This window comes from Dromiciops gliroides, chromosome 2 (genome assembly GCF_019393635.1).
Source record: "Dromiciops gliroides isolate mDroGli1 chromosome 2, mDroGli1.pri, whole genome shotgun sequence".
Lineage (NCBI taxonomy): Eukaryota > Metazoa > Chordata > Mammalia > Microbiotheria > Microbiotheriidae > Dromiciops > Dromiciops gliroides.
Window position 1 is genome coordinate 115276671 of NC_057862.1, and position 20695 is coordinate 115297365.

The window sequence follows — 20695 nt, forward strand, 5'->3', positions numbered from 1 at the left end:
TTCTAGATGAAGAAGCTTGAAACCCAAGAAGGTTAAGTAACTTGCCTGAATCACAAAGGTAGTAAACATCCTAGTTGTGATAGGGACATAGTTCCTTTGACTCTTCAGTTTGTACTCTTTCCCTTTTCTCCTTCCCAGTGGGAATTGACTACCTCTGTGGATGTGGAACTTCTGTAGCCATAGTTCATACTGTAAGCTTATCAGTTAATTCTGTCACTTGGACTCCTGATCCTTTACCTTGTATTAATGGTTACTTAGAAATTATGTAGTAGAATTAGTCTGGGCCAAATCATCAGGTATCTGCCTAGGGGCATCCTTCACCTACAGTATTATTATTTCTATTAACATCAACATGGGTTACAAAGTCACTTTGGGAAGGGGCAGAGGAGGTAGAGTTTTAAATTATTTTTTAAATAGGAAGGATCCAATATAGATATTTATGTGCAACTCAAGAAATATCACTCTTTACCTCCTGACATTGTTTTATATAGTTCAGGTATTTTGGTTGCAACTAAGCTTAGAATACAGAAAAGCTCACTTGGGAGTATCTCAAGCTTGGAGATTCCTTCTAGGTTGCTTGCTTGAATGGACAGAAAGAGCAAGGACTAACCATTTTGCTGTTCGACAGGATGACAATTTTTAGGGTAGTCTTAGGGGTTTTTTGCTACTTTCACCATATTATTTCTGTCTCACGTTCTGTGTATTTCATGTTCATGAATGGGCTCTTAAACTTACGTTGGTCCTCTTCAGATTGATGTTGATCCTTTGCACTCTGAAGGTTCAGTTTTTCTACTTCTATCTTATCGATAGAACCTTGTTTCCTATTGTTCTCCAATGTGTCCTGTGCTGTGGTCATCCAGGTTTCCTTACCCTGCCATGGATGTTCCATGGTCAATGACACCTCAGAGCCTTTATTTATATTGTTCCTTTCATCTGGAAAGGTCTTCCTAATTCTCTATGTAGCCAAATCCTTCCTATAGTTAAAAAAGTCAGCTTAAGATTTCTTCCTCTATAAGCATTATCTGACTACTGCAGTCTGCATTGTTTCCCCCATCCTCTCATCTTAAAAAGCATTTATCGTTAGTATTATCCAATTTTATATCTGTACGATCATATAGTATAGAGATGGAAGGGAACTTAGAAATTATTCATTCCAAGCTCATATTTTGCAGAGGAAGTTTTCTTCTGAAGCTCAGAACGGTCAAGTGAATTGATCAGAGTCACTTATAGTATTATAGCTGAGGTTAATTAGTCATTCACATATATAATATATATAATACAATATATAAATAAATGATATATTATATCATATATATTACTGTTGGTTTGTGTATATAGGTTTTTCTCTTCCCAACAAGATTGTCAGCTCCTAGAAGGCAGGAACCAAGTATGCTTATATGTTTCTCAGGATCTACTCTAGTTCTCAGAACATAAAATAAACTAAATCCGAATTTGTTGTTTTATTGAGTCTGAGTTATTCTATGTGACAGAAAAACATCTGGATGAAAAGTAGAAAACTCAGTTAATCTCCAGATGTTTAGCCAACCATATGGCTATTTGGAATCATTCAGATCTCTGGCACTGCAGAAAAAACACATGAACATCTGGATGTTTAATTGCCATTTTAGTTGTTCAATCAGATATTCTGGCATCATATCTACATATGTCTACAGTCTAGATTTGATTATCATTATTTCTTTCATTTATGCTTCTGTTGCCTGTCATATAAAAACTCTTTCCTATGATGTATTCAAAATCTCCCAGGAAAATGAAGCAACTAAATAAAAGAGATTATAATGGCATCAATCCAACCCCATTTGTCTAAATCAACTAAACATTCAATTCCTTCCACATCTTGAGAAAACCTTTCAGTTGCAACCATTAAACTGTACTATAACTCAAAATGCAAGGACCATTATTTAAATGTATTCTGCATATTTATTTAAATCTTCTCTAAATCTAAGTTTTGATGTTAATTTTCCTATTTGAATTGCTTTCCAAACTTGGTAATGAGGATGCATGAGTTCTATGTCAGTGAGAAACTGCTTCTACCAAAAACCCCCAAACCCCTAAAACCCAGTATTCTTATACTTGGTAAAAATATCTGTTTTCATGTTATTTGAATTGGCTTATAGTTATTTTTAAGTCGTTTTCTGTCATCTTCACATTCGATAAGGATAATATCTGTGACTTTAAGTCACTGATAAAGGTAACAGGGGGCAAGGTAGATTAAGTTATTACCTTAATCATCAAACTAAACAGAGACTTTATACAAATCTAGATAAATACACTAATCATGTAACCAGATTTGTTTAAATCAGTAATAGTAAAACTCTGGGGCCTTCTCAGGAAAAACAAACAAAACTAAAATAGCCATCAGGCCCATGTGGCTCCCTTCTGCATCTGCAGTGACCTTGGCAAACGGTAGAAAGCAGCCCAGAGAATGCTATGAATCATGGTTCTTAGACTTTCTTTAAAACACTAACTTAATTGTAGGTACTTTGAATGATAGTTCAATTCTTGTAGGCTGACCAACAAATGAACCTTTTACTAGAGAAACTAAAACTTGTCAATTTTGACATTCTTACTACAAGTGAAACCAGAAAACAAAAAGTAAAAGAGTGGCTCATGGGTTCTCCTAGGAAATAGAAATTAAGGGAATGAGCCCCAAATTAGTTTTCATCTCTACCCAAAGGCAACAAGAAGTATGAAGTTTTGGGATACTTGGTTATTTCACATTTTAGAATTCAAGATGAATATTTGGGAAAAGACTACCATAAAGATAATAGAGGGTGGTGTGCCATCATCTTTTGCAGAGAATAAGGAGGCAGAGGCAATCTATTAAGAATTCAATAAAAATCTCTAGATTAAAACAACATATAATTTTAATTTGTTGGTTTCAGTGTGAATAAAGGTGAGCATAAAGACACTGAAAAATGTATTGGAAGACATGATTCAGGAGCAAGAAATGAAATAGGCCAAAGGTTTGTAATTGACACAGAAACCTTATATCTATATTTTATGAATACTTTATTCAAGAAGAAAGTAGGAAGATGCTGACATTGAACCAGAATTTTGAAGTCAAAAGGGACAGGTATGGAGCCATCTAGAGCATCCTGTATCAATCGGAACAAGTTAAACTGTGCCTCTAAGAAACAGCCCTTCAAAATACCTGAAGACAGCTATTATGTCCTCAGTGTACCCTCTCCTACCCTCAAGTCTTCTCTCCTGCTGGCTAAATATCCTTCAACCAATCTTAAATATGGTATGTCTTTGAATATCTTCACTGTTCTGACTGTGTTCTTCTCAATATTCTCAAGCTAATCAATCTCCTTCTTAAAAGTTGGTGCCTAGAATTAAATACAATAGTTTAAATATATCTATATCTATCTATCTATATATACACACACACACATATATATATACACGTATATATGGACACACATATATCATGGAATATTACAGTGAAGTAAGGAACAAAATATATAAAGAATATTGTTTTCCCAATTGATCAGTGCATGAGCATTTACTAAGGAACTACTTTATGCCAGGGACTGTGGTAGGCCTGTAATAAAAAGACAAAGCAAAGTAGTCTTTGTCTTCAAGGGGTAATCATTCTATTAAAGTTACACATATGCATATAAGCTGATAAAATATATATGAGGCAATAGGGTGGGAGGACACTAGAGCTAAGAAGATTGGGAAAGTTCTAACAAGGAGGTAGATTTTGAGTTAAGCTTTGAAGGAAGCTAGGGATTCTGAGACACAGAAGTGAGAAGGGGGACTATTACAAACACTCTACAGTCCAGCTGATTTTGATCTTGCTGTCCCTCACACAAAAATTCTATCTTCTTTCTTTGTACCTTTGAGCTGCCTGTCCCCTATGCTTGATATAGTGGATAGGGATGGTCTGTGACTGGAAGGGAGTGGGAAACAATGATCTAGTCTTCCTTCTCATCAAAAAGACATAGAAACTAAGGCACAGAGAGGTTAAGCAACTTGACAGTGGCCATATAGGTAATAGCAGAACCTGGACTAGAATCTCATGGTTTGATGTATATAGTCTGCCAAAGCACAGTAAACCATAGACTATCTCCCAAACTCCCTCTCCCAGTTCTACTATTGACTCTTTGAACCTTTTCACCCTAGCAGACACCTCCATTCTACAGCTTTTCCACCCTGAGATCCTTCTTCCCCTGAAACCCCTTCTGAGGTCGGAAGGGACCCCATGGCCACCTGGTCCAACCCACACCTACAAAAGAATCACCATAACAAACTCAAACTTTTGAGGAGGATCTCACTACCTTCTGAGAGGGTCCATTCTATCATGTTGGACAGCTCCAGTCAGGAAGTCTAAGTCTACCTCTTTGCTAATTCTACCCATTACTCTTAGTTATACCTACTAGGACCAGATAACACATCTAATCCTTCTATATCGTAGTCCTTCACATACCTAAAGATAGTTATTATGTCCTAGAAATATCACTGACTCTGGAGTCAGATTCCATTTCTTGGCACTACCACCCATTTACTATTGGAAGGCCATCCTGACCCTATGTTTCCACATAGGCAAAATGGAGAACTGGAACAAATGACTTCTGAGGTCCCTTCCAGCCCAAAGTCTGTGACTCTATAGTACTTCTAAGCCTTTTCTTCTCCAGGCTAAAAATCTCCAGTACCTTCCAAAGATACTCATGTTAACATAAACTTAGCCACTTGGGTTATCCTCCTCTGAACGATCTTCATCACTAAAGTATCCTTCAAGAAATATAATACCCAGAACTGAACATACATACACAAAGAAGGTTTTGAGCATAACAGAATACAGTGGGACTGGTTAGAGTTTGACCAGGAAAGATCACATTTGAACCATCGCCTCCTTTTCCCTAGAAGCTATTGCTTTCTTAATTTAGCCCAAAATTGCATCAGCTTTTTGGCTGTTATATAATTTATTGAAAAAAACATTAAGTGCTTACTATGTATCAAGCATGGTGCTAGGTGCTATGGACACAAAGATCGAACAAAGAGAACCTATCCACAAGGAGCTTACGTTCTATTGAGGAGAAACAACATGTAAACACATAAGCCAATATAAATATATACAAATAATTTCGGGGAGGGGAGGAGACAGATCTAATACAAAGATGATTTTTGAACAATTGTAGAACTCATGGATTCTGGAGAGTGCAATGGTATGAAGCAGTGGTGAGTGGTCTTCAGGGAAAGGATCTTAGACCTAAGTGACTTACAACTCATATCACACACACCACACTGTTGACTCATCGATTTTACAGTCCCCTAACACATTCAGATTTTTTTTTTCTTACCACCTACTCTTCCCATCCTGCTACCTCTCCAATATTATATTTGGGACAGTTTTTTTGAAGGCAAAGTTAAAACTTTATACTATTATATTTCACTTTTTAGATTCAGCCCATTTTCTTTTGCCTGACTTTGTTATCAAGTCTGTTAGCTATCTTTCATAGCTTTATTTAATCTATATATTTGATAAGGATTGCCATCTATGCCTTGTATCCAAACTACTGATTAAAATGTTGCATTACAGGACCCGACTACAGATCTCTGGGAAACCCCACTGACAAAGTTTTGCACTTCTTACATGTTAATGTTGAACCATTAATGATTACTTTTTTTTGTGAGGCAACTGGGGTTAAGTGACTTGGCCAGGGTCACACAGCTAGTAAGTGTCAAGTATCTGAGGCTAGATTTGAACTCAGGTCCTCCTGAATCCCAGGGTTGGTGCTCCATCCACTGTGCCACCTAGCTGCCCCAATGATTACTTTTTGAGTCAATCATCTATTGCCTCTCCATCTCTTCTACAGGAATAGTAAGAACTACTCTATTGAATGCTTTCTTAAAAGCTATGTAAACTGTATTTATGCTATTTCTTGTGTTCTACCAGTTAAGAAACCCTGTTGACACAGGAAATACTAGTCTGGAATGATTTATTCTTCTTGAAGCCAGTTATTACTAATTTCTCTAATTCACTAAATATCTCTCCAATAACTTGTTTTAGAGCATTGCCAAGTTCAGTGGAATATGGTTTGCACTGTTTGATTCTCTGTCCTTTTTTGAAAAAAGGGACACTTGCCCTTCTCCAGTCCTATAGTCCCTCTCCTGTTCTCCAGTCACTGAGAGTGGTTGGGGATCCTATCTGCCAATTTTCCAAGTACTTAAGAATGTGGTTCATCTCTTCATTGAAGCTCCTGATCATCCTGTACCTACAGAACATTCTACTCTCAATTACTTGCTCCTGAATCATTTGTTTCTAGCCAACATTGGATGTAGGGAGGTGCCAGATGCAGAAGTTGGCAGTGGGAAAAGGTGGACCTTGGACTCTAAAGGATGGCACTGAAAGGAACAGAGACAGTGGGCCAGTGCACTGCTTTGGGAAGGACCTGCTGGGACAGCAGCACCGTGGAAACAAAACCATGGTTTCCTGCTTGCTAGTTAAGGCTCTGAAAAGTAGTTCCTCCTATAGAGCTTATATTCTTGAAGTTCATCAGTGACAATGATTTTAATGGATTGTAATTGATGTGACTAAGATTTCTTCTCCATTATATATCTTTTGCTTTTTCCCTCTCATATCTTAAATCTTAATATTCACAGTAATTAGCTTATTGATGCTTTACATTTCTCTTATGAAAACTGTAAATAGACTATGACAATATTCAGGCATAGTGCAATCTAAGAACTCCAAATGATCTTTATTTGGTAAATTTGAATGAAATTTTATGCCCTTTTTGCCAAGTTTGGCTTGTATTTTGGGATCATCTCTACTGAATATTTAATTTTACATTTCAAGGATTCCATGCTTTCATCAGTGTGACATTTCCCTTCACCAACACAGAAGTAACCCCCTTTGATTTAGTAAATGGTCTTTGTGAATTGTTATGGTAAAAAAAATATAATCACCTGATGGCTGGCCTTTGGGTAATGAGTCTGAAACTCAGATATGCTGGTCCTCAAAACAACAGACCCAGTGTGCCACTGAATCCACATGTGAAGCCACTGAGTACAGTGTGATCTGCTTATATCTTGTGTTCTCCTGGCACAGCTTGTGAGAGTACCAGGTTACCTCTATGCCAGCACGAGATATTCCAAAAGACTCTAGTGGAGGTGCAACAGAATACCTATATTCAGGCTTTGGTAACTTAGGATTTTAATTGAGGATGTATAAGAGGTGCACATTGATCCAGAGAGGTGAACTGAACAGCTCAAAACATACATTATCAAGTACTTCCTATAATTGGGATGTTAGTTAGTAAAATATATACTTACCAATTCCTGGGCTAAAAGATTAAATTCTATTACTGCAAGCATTTAACTAGTGATAAAATGTTTAAAAATTAACAAAGATCCATATGCATGATTTTATTCTTTGTATATGACTTTTGAGGGAATCAAATCTCTTGTCTCATCCTATATCTAAAACTTCTACATGATCACATATTTTAATGCTCATAAACAGATGGAAATACATAGAACTGTAAAGAAAGAATTTTAAAGGAAGACGGACAAATACATACAAAAGAAGGTGAGAAAAAGCTGAGTATTTATTGCATTTTTTGAAAAGTGAAATGTAACAACAATTTCCCAGAAGATACTTGATAACCTGATTGGTATAACCTAAATAATCTTTGGTCCACTGTTATTTTTAACTTTTTAGTGAGAACCAAGCTTGTGAAAAAACATTTTCCCCTAAAATTTAAGTGTTTTCCGTTTGGAGGTAGTCATTACTTGGGAGTAGAAACAGTAAATTGAATGGCCTATTTATAATAATGTTTATTTAGCACATGGTGATTAAGACCTTAGGTAAATAGTGGGAAGAAAGCAACTAGGAGACTGTGTTTGGTATGGGAAGTTGTTAGGTGGGACCTTGGTATTGGGGGGAGGGGGAGAATTTTTAAAAAGCATTGAAAAGGTGACTCCCGAGAGACAACAGATATAGCTCAACCTTAGTATCTGAGTGTTAAAAAAAATACCCTTCATATCTAAACTAAGGCAAGAAAAGTATCTTTCCTAGACTTTCTGAATATGGTTGGGCTTCAGGAAAAGGAGAAAATGAACCTTCAGAGTCAAATTAGTCTTTGGCAGACAAAGTTTCCAGGAAATTCAGGAAGTTGAGAAAACCAAGAAAATGGTATCACATTTGAACAGTGTTCTTGGAGATGTAAGTAGGTATAAATTTGGAAATTTGGGAGAAGAAGATCTAAGATCACAGATGCTTTAATGGAACAGGAGTCTGTGAAGTCTGGAGGCTCAGAAAGGGGTCCGGGCTGGATACATGGAACTAATGAGTACTGAAAAGTATAGGAAATTGGGAAAGAGGTCTTGATCCTCAAGAGATCCAATGGGTGTAGGTCCTCAGGAAATTCAATTCAACAAACAGTTTTTATGTGAAAATGAAATAGTCCTAGACCTCAGAGAGTTTACATTGTACAAGACGGGAAAAAGGGAGCTGGACCTCTGGAAGAGGAGAACTGAAAGGTGTAGGGGCTCAGGAAAGAGGACAGCTGAAGGGTACAGAAGATCAGAAAGAGGGCAGGTACCTGGAAGATGTGTGTGCGTTGGGATACCTAGAACAGGAGAGCTACAGGGTGTAATGGCTCAGAAGGCAGAGCTTTGGAACAGGAGAGCTCAAGTGTATGGAGTCAGGAAGTAGGCACTGGCTCCCAGGAACAGGAAAACTGTGATAACCCAGAAAAGGGAAAGAGAAATGAGTTTTTGGAACTGGAGAACTGAAGAGTATGGGGTTCAGAAGGAGGGGGCAGGCTGGAAAACTGAGTTTCTGGAACATAAAGAGTTAAAGAGAATGAAGGCCAGGAAGGGGAGGATGGATTCCCTGGTACAGGTGAGCCAGGCTATGGAGGTTGAGGAAGGGAAAGGAAAGTGGGCTGGGTTCTTGGAACCTGACCCCCACAAACCTCAGCAAAAGGAGTCCCTGGAACAGGAGAGGGGAAGGTAAATGGGGTTAAGAAAAGGGGCTAAGGGCAGCTAGGTGGCGCAGTGGATAGAGCACCAGCCCTGGATTCAGGAGGAACTGAGTTCAAATCCGACCTCAGACACTTTACACACATACTAGCTGTGTGACTCTGGGCAAGTCACTTAACCCCAATTGCCTCATTAAAAGAAAAAAAAAGAAAAAAAAAAGAAAAAAAAAAGAAAAAAAAAGAAAAGGGGCTAAGTCTCTGGAAAAGGAAAACTGAAAGGTGTGGAACTCACAACAGGGGCTGGGTTGGGCTCTTGGACTAGGAAAGCTGAAGCCTGTGGAGCTCAGAAGGGGAGCTGTAATCCCAGGACAGGAGAGCTGAAATTTGGGGGAATCAAAAAGGACACTGGGTCTCTGGAACAGGAGAGCTTAAGACAGGGGGTGGGGCAAGAAAGAGGCTCAATGTCAGGCCTTGGGGAAGTTTAAAGGTGTGGCTGCTTAGGAAGGGAGTTGGTTAACATGAAAGATGTGGGGCTCAGAAAGGGAGCTGGCTAAATAGAGCCGGTGAGTTAAGGAAGTGATTTGGAAAGGGGGCGGCCAATTTGTCCAAATGGTGGGGACGGGGTGGGTTTACAGATGTGGGCTCAGAAAGGAGGCTTGGTTCCTGGACTAGAAAAGGTGAAGGGTATGAAGCACGGGAAGGGGCTAGCTCTCTGGAAAAAGAGAACTGAAGAGTATGGGGCTCAGGAAGGGGGCTGGCTCCCTGAAACGGGATAACTCCTTAGAACAGAGGGGTTCAGGAAAGGGGGCTTAGTCCTTGGAAAAGAGAAGCTTAAGGATGTGAGCTAAGAAGGTGGACTGGCTTCCTGAAGGGTGTGAGACTCAGGAAGGGGGCTGGCTCCCTGGAACAGGGAAGCAGTAGGCTCTAGGGTTAAGAAGAGGGACTCAGCCCTCTTGAGAGGGAGAAGGGAGAACTTAAAAGAGTATGGGGCCCATGAAGCAGACTAAGTCTCTGGAAGAGGAAAATTAAAATTAGTGGGAAAGAGGGATAAGCCTATGGAATAAAGGGGGGAGGCTGAAGGGTGTGGGGTCAGAGAAGGTCTAACTCATTGGAACAGGATAGCGGAAGGCAGCAGGGTGAAGAAGGGGAGTTGAGACCCTGGAATGGGGGTAGGTGAAGGCAGCGGGGTGAAAGAGAGTTGAGACCCTGGAGTGGGGGTGTGTGTGTGACGGCAGCGGGGTCAGGAAGGGGCTGGCTCCACGCCCCGGCGGGAGCCCCACGCCCTGAGCACGCGTGGGGCAGCGTCCCGGCAGCTCGGACGCCCGCGGAGGAGCCCAGGGGAAGCCGATTCCGATTCCGGAGGAGGGATGGAGAGGGCTCAGTTGGACGATCCTGGGCGGCGGGAGAGAGGGGCCCGCACTCACCGCAGTTCGAAACGTCCCTTACCCGCAAGTGCAAATCTGGCACAGACAGAGGAGCGTCATGGTCCCGCCGAAGGCTTCCCTTGGGCTGTTTCTAACACTCTAGAACCGCTGTTGTAACCACGGCAACCTAGTGACAGCCGCGGCGTCCTATGAAGGCGGTGGGTTTCCGGCGTCGTCACAGGAGGCGGGCGAGTCGAAGGTCGCGGTCCTCGCCACGCCCCCTATCCACGCCTCCCCCTGCCCCAGCTCCCCCATCCTCGAGTTCCGGGTTTGGAACAGCCTCTGGCTCCGCGTCTCCTCCAGCACGCGTGGTGGCGCCTGAGCGGCTGGGCCCGACTTCGGCTCTTTGGCTTTTTTGGTCATCTGTAACTGAGTGAATTGGTGAGTTGGGGCACCCTCGGGAGGCAGGTGGGCAGAGGGCCGGAGCGACGCCTTCGTGACTGCCTCTGGCGTCCTCCTCCCTGAACGCTCTGAGATCGGCTTCCCCTGGCCGGCGTCACTCGCTGGGGTCAGAGGTCGCGCACGCCCAGGTTGTTAGAGCTGGAAGGGGACGGGGAACCCTGGGAAGTTGTGAGGCGCCGGTGCCCCGCGTGCGGCTCTGGGCAGGTTCCTTCGCCCCCTTTCCCCCGGGCCTCCTCCCTCACCTCTCCCGGGTCACTCTCCTGTGCTCCTCGCCACGCCCCCTATTTAAAACTACCACCCCAAAGGGGCCGGTTCCGAAGCGGGCTCCGCAGCCTGGGCTCCCGCGGCCCCAACTCCGAGGAAGGACCGGCGGGAAACTTGGGCTAGGCGCGGGCGTTAACCGCGCCCTCGGGACAGAGGATGTACGGGAAAGGGAGCAGGATTCCTGGGTTCGGGGTCCCATGGCCCGGCTCTGTCGCTGACCGACTTCGGGCAGATCATTTCCCGTCGCTGAGGTCCAGTTTCCTCATCTGTAACATGAATCAGATCAGGAGCGGAGCCCTTAAACTTTTTTGGAGGGGAGGGTAAGGGAGGTTCATGGACTCCTTTGGCAATCTGGAGACATCGATGAACCCCCTCTCAAAATGATGTTTTTACATGCACAAAAGAAAATACACAGGATGACGAGGGAAACGAAACGTACTGGAAAATAGTTATGAAGCCATGTGTAACAGGAGTATGTATATATGCACACGGGTATGCTTATAAATATGTAGTATATAAGGAGGTATTTATAGATGTATGTATCCATACATATATATATATATATGCACACACATACATGCACATATATACATATACATATATGTGAGGGGATTAATGATATAAGGCTGGAAATGTAAACTTAGCTTGTGGAAGGCCTTGAAGGCCAGGCAAAAAAAAGTGTTTAAACTTCAGTGGATAGGCAGTGGTGAGTCATTGAAGCTTATTTTGAACAGAGGAATGTGATATGGTCATTAGATCAACAATCATTTGTAAAATGTTTTATTATGAAATTTAACACTCAGGATACAAAGAAAGAGAGGAACGTGGTTCTTGCCTCCAAATCTAGGAACTGAGGATCCAGAGGACCTCCCCCCCACCCAGAAAAAGAGCCCCCACCCTCAAGGAGTTTACATTCTACTTGTTGCTTTGCCATAGCCCCTCTTCTTAGATGACAGTCCACTACTCACCAGGTTGCTTCTTTCTTAGTGATGAGGTTTTGGAAGGCGGCCCAAAGTAGTTGAACATACAGTATCCCAAAGTTGACTTTTGGAATAAAACAGTGTAGTCCTTAAACTTATACATTCTTTTTTCGTCTTTGTTTACATCATACAAGTTGTTCCAAAGGTCTTGGTATTACTAATCAGTGTTGTTAGGAATGCAGTTTTAAGCTAATAAAGTTTAAAGACTTTTGTGGTATCCTTCATATCCAAATATCCCTGGTTCTGCCATTAACTCATTGCATGGGCAAGTCACTTCACAAATCAGTTGTTCATCTGTGAAATGAGGATGTAGGGCTACAATTACTTCTGAGATCCTTTTCCATTTGGTACTTAGGGCTTAAGTTGAGAGTTATAAGGGACTTTCTGGTTCTTTGGGTCCAACTCTTCATTTTACTGATAAGCAAACTGAATCCTGGAGAGTTTAAGTGACTTGAAAGATTAAGATTGTAAAAGTTTGTTGTTGTTGTTTTTTAAGTTAAAAGCAACAACTATGGAAATAAATTTTTTGAGTTATTGAAAATGCTTGAAGTCATTTTAATTTTTGCTTATGTGGGTATTTAAAAAACTTGTTTCTCTTGTCTTTAATGACTCATGTTAAAGATTTATGTAAATGTCTCTAGGTCATGATGAACCAGTTTCTAAATCTACTATGTACCTTTAAAAGGAGGCAAGCTAGCTATTCACAGTAGATAGACTCATGGAAGACTTGAGTTCAAATTCGATCTCAGATACCAGCTGTGTGACTGGGCAAGTCACATAATCTCTCTTGGCCTCCGTTTCCTCAACTATAAAATGGAAATAGTACCTGCCTCCCAGGGTGGTTATGAGGATAAAATGAAATCATATTTATAAGGTTTTTGCCAACCTTAAAGTATTATATAAATAATGCGTTCGGTTGTTTTTTCAGTTCTGTCCAACTCTTCAAGACCTGTTCGGAGTTTTCTTGGCAAAGATACTGGAGTAGTTTGATGTTTCCTTCTCTAGCTCATTTTACAGATAAGGAAACAGAGATAAACAGGGTTAAAGTGACTTGCTCAAGGTCACAAAGCTAGTAAGTGTCTGGGGTCAGATTTAAATTCAGGAAGATGAGTCCTCCTGCTTGCCTCCATGCCTGGTGCTCTATTCACTGCATCACCTAGCTGCCCCATATATAAATATAATTGTTAGCAATTATTATATGCATTCAGCAGTGTGCAAAAGACTGAAATTCTGCATGTATGTGGCTTTGACTTTTAACTAAAATTCCTCCTGTAGTAGTAGTTATAAATATACAAAACAAAAAATAAACTAAATAACAAGAAAAGTTCCTCTCTCTATGATTCATTTGCAAAATATTAAGATATAATTGACTGAAATGTCATCCCTGAACTTGCAGTAACCTGTTTGTTGGTTCACTTTATGGTAACTTTAGAAGAGAATAATTGATTAAAATTTTTTTTTATTCCTTACTGAAAAAGACTATAAAGAACTCCTGAAAGATGACTATTAAAAGAAAAAATCATCAGCTCCATTCTGAAACCAAATCCTGGGTATTGTTTTCAAATACATATACTAAATCATTTCTTAAAATAACTTTGGTACAATTTTATACATGTATACAAAGTACAGAGATAAATGGCTTTCAAGGAAGAATTCTGGTGATTAGTCAATCTGCTTATAGACTGCTTAAAGGAAACAGTTTTTGCGCTGTTTAGAACAATTAATTTTAAAAAGGAATGATGAATTCAGACCACTAACCTATAGAAAAAATGAAGGGCCACAAAGTAAAAGCATTTTTTTCCCTTTCAAATAATAACATATAGCCATCTACTTAGTAAATTAAGGAGGATAAACGCTTGTTAAAAACAACAAAGGATTTTAAAAAGTTCATTATTATGATTAGTTTAAGGAAGAGATGCTTTAAGCTTGGCTTTTTCTTAATAAGCTGGATAAAATTAAAGTGAGGGACAAATTTTGCCCAGAACCTAGATTTTATGTGTTGCCAGGGTCTAAAAGTGGGGCTTAAATTTTGTAGACTTTCTAGTGTATTCTTTGAGGTGAGAGCCAGTGTAGGAAATGGGGAATAGGAAATTCATAATTGTATGAAAAGAAAGCAGATTGTTAAATACCCTATCAAAAGCCTTTTCCCTTAGGCAGAATTGTTATAGAAGTTGAACTGAACTTTTATAAACTGCTCACGTTCAATTTTTATCCTCTTTGTAGCATATGTTTCACTACTGTCTTAAACCTAATATTGCACAGGTTTAAATTCTCCCAGGTCTGATTCACTTCTTCCTAGATGAGCTTTTTTGGGATATATTTTATATCAATGTCTAAAGTAGACATTGTAGATAACAATTTCCAATTGATTTATGCAGTCTGGCAATCAAGGCTTCCCACCACTGGTCCTTCCTCTTCTCTTACTCCTTCCCAACATGGAAATACCAATGCACCTAGTATATCACTTAGTCCCATAGCCCCTTAAGTATAACATTTCAATATGGGTATCTTCTACAGTATACCTTCCCCAACTCCTATTAACTCTAGTACCTTCTCTCAGCTAAATATTTTCTATTTATTCTGTTTATATATATATGTGTGTGTGTGTGTGTGTGTAAAAATAATACACACACACACACACACACACACACATATATATTTTTTTACATGTTCTCTCTCCCATTAGATTGTAAGCTCCTTGATGGCAGGGACTCTCTTTTTACTCTTTTTGTATCCCCAGCACTTAGCACAGTGCCTGGCACATATTAGGCTCATAATAAATGTTTATTGATTGATTGAATATAACCTTGCTGAATGCTGTTTTTCTTATCTAAAATATGCTTCTCCATACTCTCAGTGGTATCCTAATTGCTCCTCTACTATTGAGAGGACTACAGAAGCCTTACCTTTTCGGGGATGTGTATCTCTTGCCTCACTATCTGCTTCCCCCCAATTCTCTTAGCATACTTATTATGCAAAGTGACTCCTTTCCCACTTGCTGGGCCTTTGACATGACCTCAGGGTATATGACCTAGTAAACCTTGGAGTAGGAAGATAGATTCCCAGCCTTCCCACATATCCAGGTTGTTAAGCTTGTCTCCAGCATAACCCATCACCCCTTTACCAATTTTCAGAATCCCCCTTCTACCTCCTCACCCCACTGAGGGCCTCTTGTGGCTGTGTGAGCCCCTAGTCTTTCCCTGGACTGAGATGGTAGGCTTCTCAAAGTAGATAAACAGAAGTTGGAGGCAACATTCTCCATTGCCACCCATGTACCTATACTTTGTCATCCCCCAGATTATCTGTGGCTGCTGCGGGTACTTCTTGGTGGGCTTTACACCAGAAGCCCCAGATGCTTCTGCTTCTCCTCCCTCATGGTTTTGGTGGGACAGAGTGAGACTCAGAGGATGAGCTGGTACAAATTAGTGAGTTGTAATCTGCATTTCAGGTCTTTTTATGGTATCCCCCTCTATCCTTAGTCCCCCCCACTTTTTTGACTTCCCAGTTTCTGTTAAAGGCACCACCATCCTTCTATTCACCCAAATTTGGAAGGTCATTTTCATCCTCTTCACTCTCCCTAATCCTTCATATCCAACCAGTTGCTGAATCTTCATTCTGTCTCCACAGAGACATGCATATTTCATGTCTCTTTCTCTCCACTCACATGGTTGCTAACCATTATTAAGGCTCTCATTACCTCTTGCTTGGACAATTACAACTGCTTCCTTGCCTTTAGCCTCTCCCCACCCCACATAGCTACTACATTGATATTCTTAAATTACAGGTCTGAGCTCGTCATTCCCCTACTCAGACTAGCAAGATAATTTGTCCATCTTGAAGAAGGCAGCATTTAACTCCATCAGAAATAAAGAGCAAGCACAGCTTAGTGAGAAGCAAGATTCTTGGCTCAGTAAGAAGAAAAATGAAATTTGGTTTTACTCTGATAGTAACAATCCAAAGCACTTTTATGTTGCCCTGAAGACTATTTATGGGCTAAAGACCTATGATAGATCTCAATGACTCATTACTGATGGAGCCACACTGATTAGTGATAAGGACATGATCCTGGAAAGATGGGTTGAATACTTCTATAATGTTTTCAACATCATCACTCAATGCTGAAGCCATTGACTGAATACCCTCTCTAGTCAAACTTCTAATTGAAGAAGAGGTTTTGAATGCCATAATCTCCTCTTGTGTGGCAAAATGCCTGAAGCTGATTCTATTCCAACCGGGATTTACAAGGCAGGGGGGGTTCACTGCTCAAACGAAAGCTAATTGAAACTTTGCTTTGAATCCATCTTAAAGGATGCTCCCATTGTCCATCTCTAAAGGAAAAGGAAATAGGTCTTCCAGTGACAATCACTGGGAAGTCTCTCTCAGTCATTGCTGGCAAGATTCTTGCCAGAGTCCTCCTTAATAGGCTAATCCTTCACTTTGAAGATGGTCATCTACCTGAGAGCCAGTGTGGCTTTAGAAAGTGCCAAGGAATGGTCAATGTGGTATTTGCTGCCCAACAATTCCAGGAGAAATGCTAAGAGTAGAATAGAGGTCTGTATATACCATTCATTGATCTGACCAAGGCCTTTGATACTGTCAGTAGTGAGGGCTTATGGAAGATGATGGGAAAATTTGGTGCCTGGAGTTCATCATCATTGTATGTCAATTTCAGGATGTCATGTTTGTACAGGTTCTGTATAATGGAGAATGCGCTTGTGTTTTCTCAGTCCCTAGTGGAGTGAAACAAGGCTGTGTGCTTGCTCACATGCTTTTCAGCTTGATGATTTCAGCCATGTCAGATGCCTTCAATGAGGATGAACATGGCATTAAAGTCAGCTACTGCACTGATGGTAAATTCTTCAACTTGAAAAGGCTACATGCCAAGACTAAAGTGGAGTGAGTGTTGGTACATGATTTTTTGTTTGCGAATGATTATGCACTCAATGCAGCCTCTGAAGCTGAGATGCAACAAAGTATAGATTGATTCTCTGCTACTTGTTGCTAATTTTGGCCTAACACCAAGAAAACACAGGTGCACCATCTATACATAGAACCATCAGTTGCAGCAAATGGAGTTTTGAATACTGTGGATAAGTTCCTTACCATGGCAGTGTACTTTCCAAGGATGTACACATTGGTAATGAGGTTGATGCATGCATTGCCAGAGCTAGCTCAGAAGGAAAGTGTGGGAGAGAAGAGGTATGAGACTGACTACTGAACTAAAGATCCACAGAGTCATTGTGTCAACCTCATTATCATATGCCTGTGAAACCTGGATTGTATAACCACGTACATGCCAGAAAACTAAATTGTTTGAATTGTCTTAGGAAGATCCTGAAGATTACCTGACAGGATAACATACCAGACACTGAGGTCCTTTGTCAAACTAAACTGCTAAGGGTTCAAACTCTACTGCAGGTAATGCAGCTCCAATGGTCCAGCCACCTTGTTCAAAGTGCCAAGTGTATACTTGCCTAAAAGACTATTTTATGGAGAACTCACACAGGGCAAGTGCTCACATGGTGGTCAGAAGAACCGATATAAGGACACTGTCAAGGTCTCTCTTAAGAACTTTGAAATTGATTGCATGACATGGGAGACACTGGCACAGGACCTTCAACAGAGAAGGTTCTGTGCTCTATAAGCAAAGCAGAATTGAAGTAGCTCAAAAGAAACATGAGATACTCAAATTTAGAGAATCCAACACAAGTGTTCACATGGCCTATTTGTGCTAGACCTGTGGTAGAGCACTCTGAGCTGGGTCTGATCAGCCCCAGTCAGATATGGTATAATTTGACCATAACTTAGTGATGTCATTTTGGTCCTCTTCAAGAGGAATGACAACAACCAACTGACCAACCTTCAATTTGTTACTTAATAGGTTTTTTAGAGTCTCCTGGAGGGGGAGGGCACTATATTTTATAGAACTCTTATATCCCTCAGCAGAGAATTACTTTTTCAATGAATGAATTCATCCTAAGAATGCAAATCCAACATTTTTCAGAGCTTTGATTGAACTTACAAGTCACTAATGAGCAATCTTTTTAGTTTTTAATGGATAAAAATATTTGAGGCAATTTTTAATGTTGGTTCTAATGATTGGACACAACTTAGCAGATTTATAAATTGCCTAAATGTGTTCGTGCTGGTGTGAACACACACTCACAACCAAGGGATGGAGGAATACTGTGATGATTCTTTACTCCTTACCCAGAAGTTTCCCATCTCAGTGATTCTTTATGTTTGTGTGGCCTTTGGAATCCTGGCAGCTGAGCTGGGTTTACTAAATGGCTGCAAGTGTGCTATCACAGTAAGTACGAACACTGAGCTTTGCTGTTGATTACTTGAAGGTGTATTTGACAATCTTGTCAACTACCAACATTTTAATATATTCCTTAGCCTTTATCTTTAGTTCCATTTGTAATAGAATGCCATTTAATTTTTAACCACAGAGGGAAACAGAGACCATGGTGCTCAACAGTTTGGATAAGATGATTCAACTCCAGAGAAATACCAGTAACATCAGGAACATCTGCATACTGGCTCATGTGGACCATGGTAAGCATCATGTTTGAATTACATTATTTTGAGTAATAAGTGTGTGACTGGGTAAGAGTGGCTGATGCTCTGGGCAGTTTACAGGGTCTTAATTTATACTATTAGCCTGGGTCATTTTCCAGGATGTAAGAGAAATCTGTTGCAAGGCAGTTTCATCAGGTCTAAGCTCTCTGATCTGTTATGGTGGTGATTTAGTATATCATGAGATCATTGCCTAGAGCACCTGGGTGGCACAGTGGATAGAGTGCTGGGCCTGGAGTCAGAAAGGCTTCTCTTTCTGAGTCCAAATCTGACCTCAGACACTTAGAGGATGTGTGACCCTAGGTGAGTCACTTCATTCACCCTGTTTGCCTCAGTTCCTCATCTGTAAAATGAGCTGGAGAAGGAAATGGCAAATCACTCCAGTACCTTTGCAAAAAAAAAACCCCTCAAATGACGAGTTCAATAAAATTGAAATAACTGAACAGCAACAACAAACAAAAGGATCATTGCCTTAGAAGTGAAAGAGATCTCTGAGACCATCTCTCATCTATGCCTCTAATTTTATAGATGAAGAAACAGCTACTGACACATGAAAGGGAGATGAAATGTTTTCTCCAAGGTCAGAGAGAGACAGAGAGAGTGCATGTGCAGGCACACCAGAAGGGGAATTTGAGTGCAAGTCCTCTGATTCCAGAGCCAGTGTTCTTTCCACTTTACCACTCTTATCATTTTTTCCTCCATTGGACCATAACCTGAAGATTCATGGAAAATCACTGACAAGTACTTTTTTCTATTATACAGAGAAAGTTTTTAGAGTATTTCATGACTGGTTATTTTAGTATTACGCTGTTTTCTTTTTTTCTGTCTGTTGTGGGCACATCTTATAGGCTAAACTATTTGATAATGCATTTTTCTAAGTATATCTGAAATTAGTCCTCCCTTGGATAGCTTCTAAAGCAGGGTTGGGTGATAAAGTTTTGCTTCAGTAATTCCCAGAAACCATCACCCAAAGTCTAGATGACTTCGCAATCTTTGTAGTTATTGGAGTATTTGCACAGATACAATTACAGATCCTTCTATTCCAGAATGTCTGCATTTTTTTTTTCCTGGGCTGCCCCCCCCCCCCCTTCCTTTGGGGATGAGTAGGGGTTTGTTGTTCGTAGGTTCTGCTGAGTGAGAAGAAAGTAATCATCCTAATAGTCTGGGTCAAGGAATGTTTGGAGATGGAAAAAGAGATCCTGATGGTTCACATTTCTATAGCACTTTCCTGATCATTATGAGGCAGGCAGTTAAAATATTATCACCATTTTTCAGATGACAAAACTAATGTTCTTACTGTTGAAATGATTTGCCCAAGTGTACATAGCTAATTACTGGCAGAGCTGGCATCCAAACCCAGGTCTTCTTATTTCTAAGTCTAATGTTCTTTCCATTGTTCCAGCCTAGAGATCGTGTCAGCCTAGTATGAATTACTTTTCTGCATTCTTCTCAGAGTGCTGATGAACTTTGTGGAAGATTCCTTCTGTTTTAAGATGATCTTCTAAAGGACCTTAATTTGATTTACCTTTCAGGTGGTGGTGGTGGTGGTGGTAGCAGTAGTAATTGTTGTAGTAGCAGAACTTTAAGGTTTTCAAAGCAGTTTACAAACATTGTCCTCTGATTCTCACAACAACCCTCTGAGGTGGGTACTGTTATCTTGCCCATTTTATAAATAAGGCAAACTAAGACTGAGAGATTGTGATTTTTTTTTTTTTGCCCCGGGATCACACAGCTAGTAAGTGTCTGAAGCAGGATTCAAACTTGGCCCTCTTTGTGTCCAAAGCCAGCACTTTCTCCGCTACTCTCTAGGCTTTATCTATTTTAGGGGCTGGATTTTGGTCTAACTTCATTTACTTATCAGGAACAACTATGGAATCTTTCCTAAGCCATGCCCAGTGGTGAAGTACTCAGCCCTTAGGTAGATTTTTTTTCTCTTACAATTTTACTCCTTTTTTAAAGAATAAATACCCTTTAATTATTCTTATTTATAGGGAAAACCACACTGGCCGACTGCCTTATATCCAGCAATGGAATCATCTCTAGTCGCCTGGCGGGGAAGGTAAGATATTCTTTTATCATGGATGCATATTCA

The 20695-nt window shown here is 40.4% G+C and overlaps 2 protein-coding genes across 2 annotated transcripts in view; one reads left to right on the forward strand and one right to left on the reverse strand.

Annotated features, from left to right (window-relative positions):
• SAXO2 (stabilizer of axonemal microtubules 2) overlaps window positions 1-10510 on the reverse strand; it is a 28958-nt gene extending 18448 nt beyond the window's left edge. Inside the window, exon 1 of the mRNA XM_043989927.1 lies at window positions 10401-10510. Coding sequence (XP_043845862.1) covers window positions 10401-10438 — 38 coding nt within the window. The 5' untranslated portion in view covers window positions 10439-10510. The remainder of the gene's footprint in view (window positions 1-10400) is intronic.
• A 116-nt stretch (window positions 10511-10626) lies between these two features.
• EFL1 (elongation factor like GTPase 1) overlaps window positions 10627-20695 on the forward strand; it is a 222222-nt gene continuing 212153 nt past the window's right edge. The window contains exons 1-3 of the mRNA XM_043980170.1: window positions 10627-10759; window positions 18477-18582; window positions 20595-20662. Coding sequence (XP_043836105.1) covers window positions 18492-18582; window positions 20595-20662 — 159 coding nt within the window. The 5' untranslated portion in view covers window positions 10627-10759; window positions 18477-18491. The remainder of the gene's footprint in view (window positions 10760-18476; window positions 18583-20594; window positions 20663-20695) is intronic.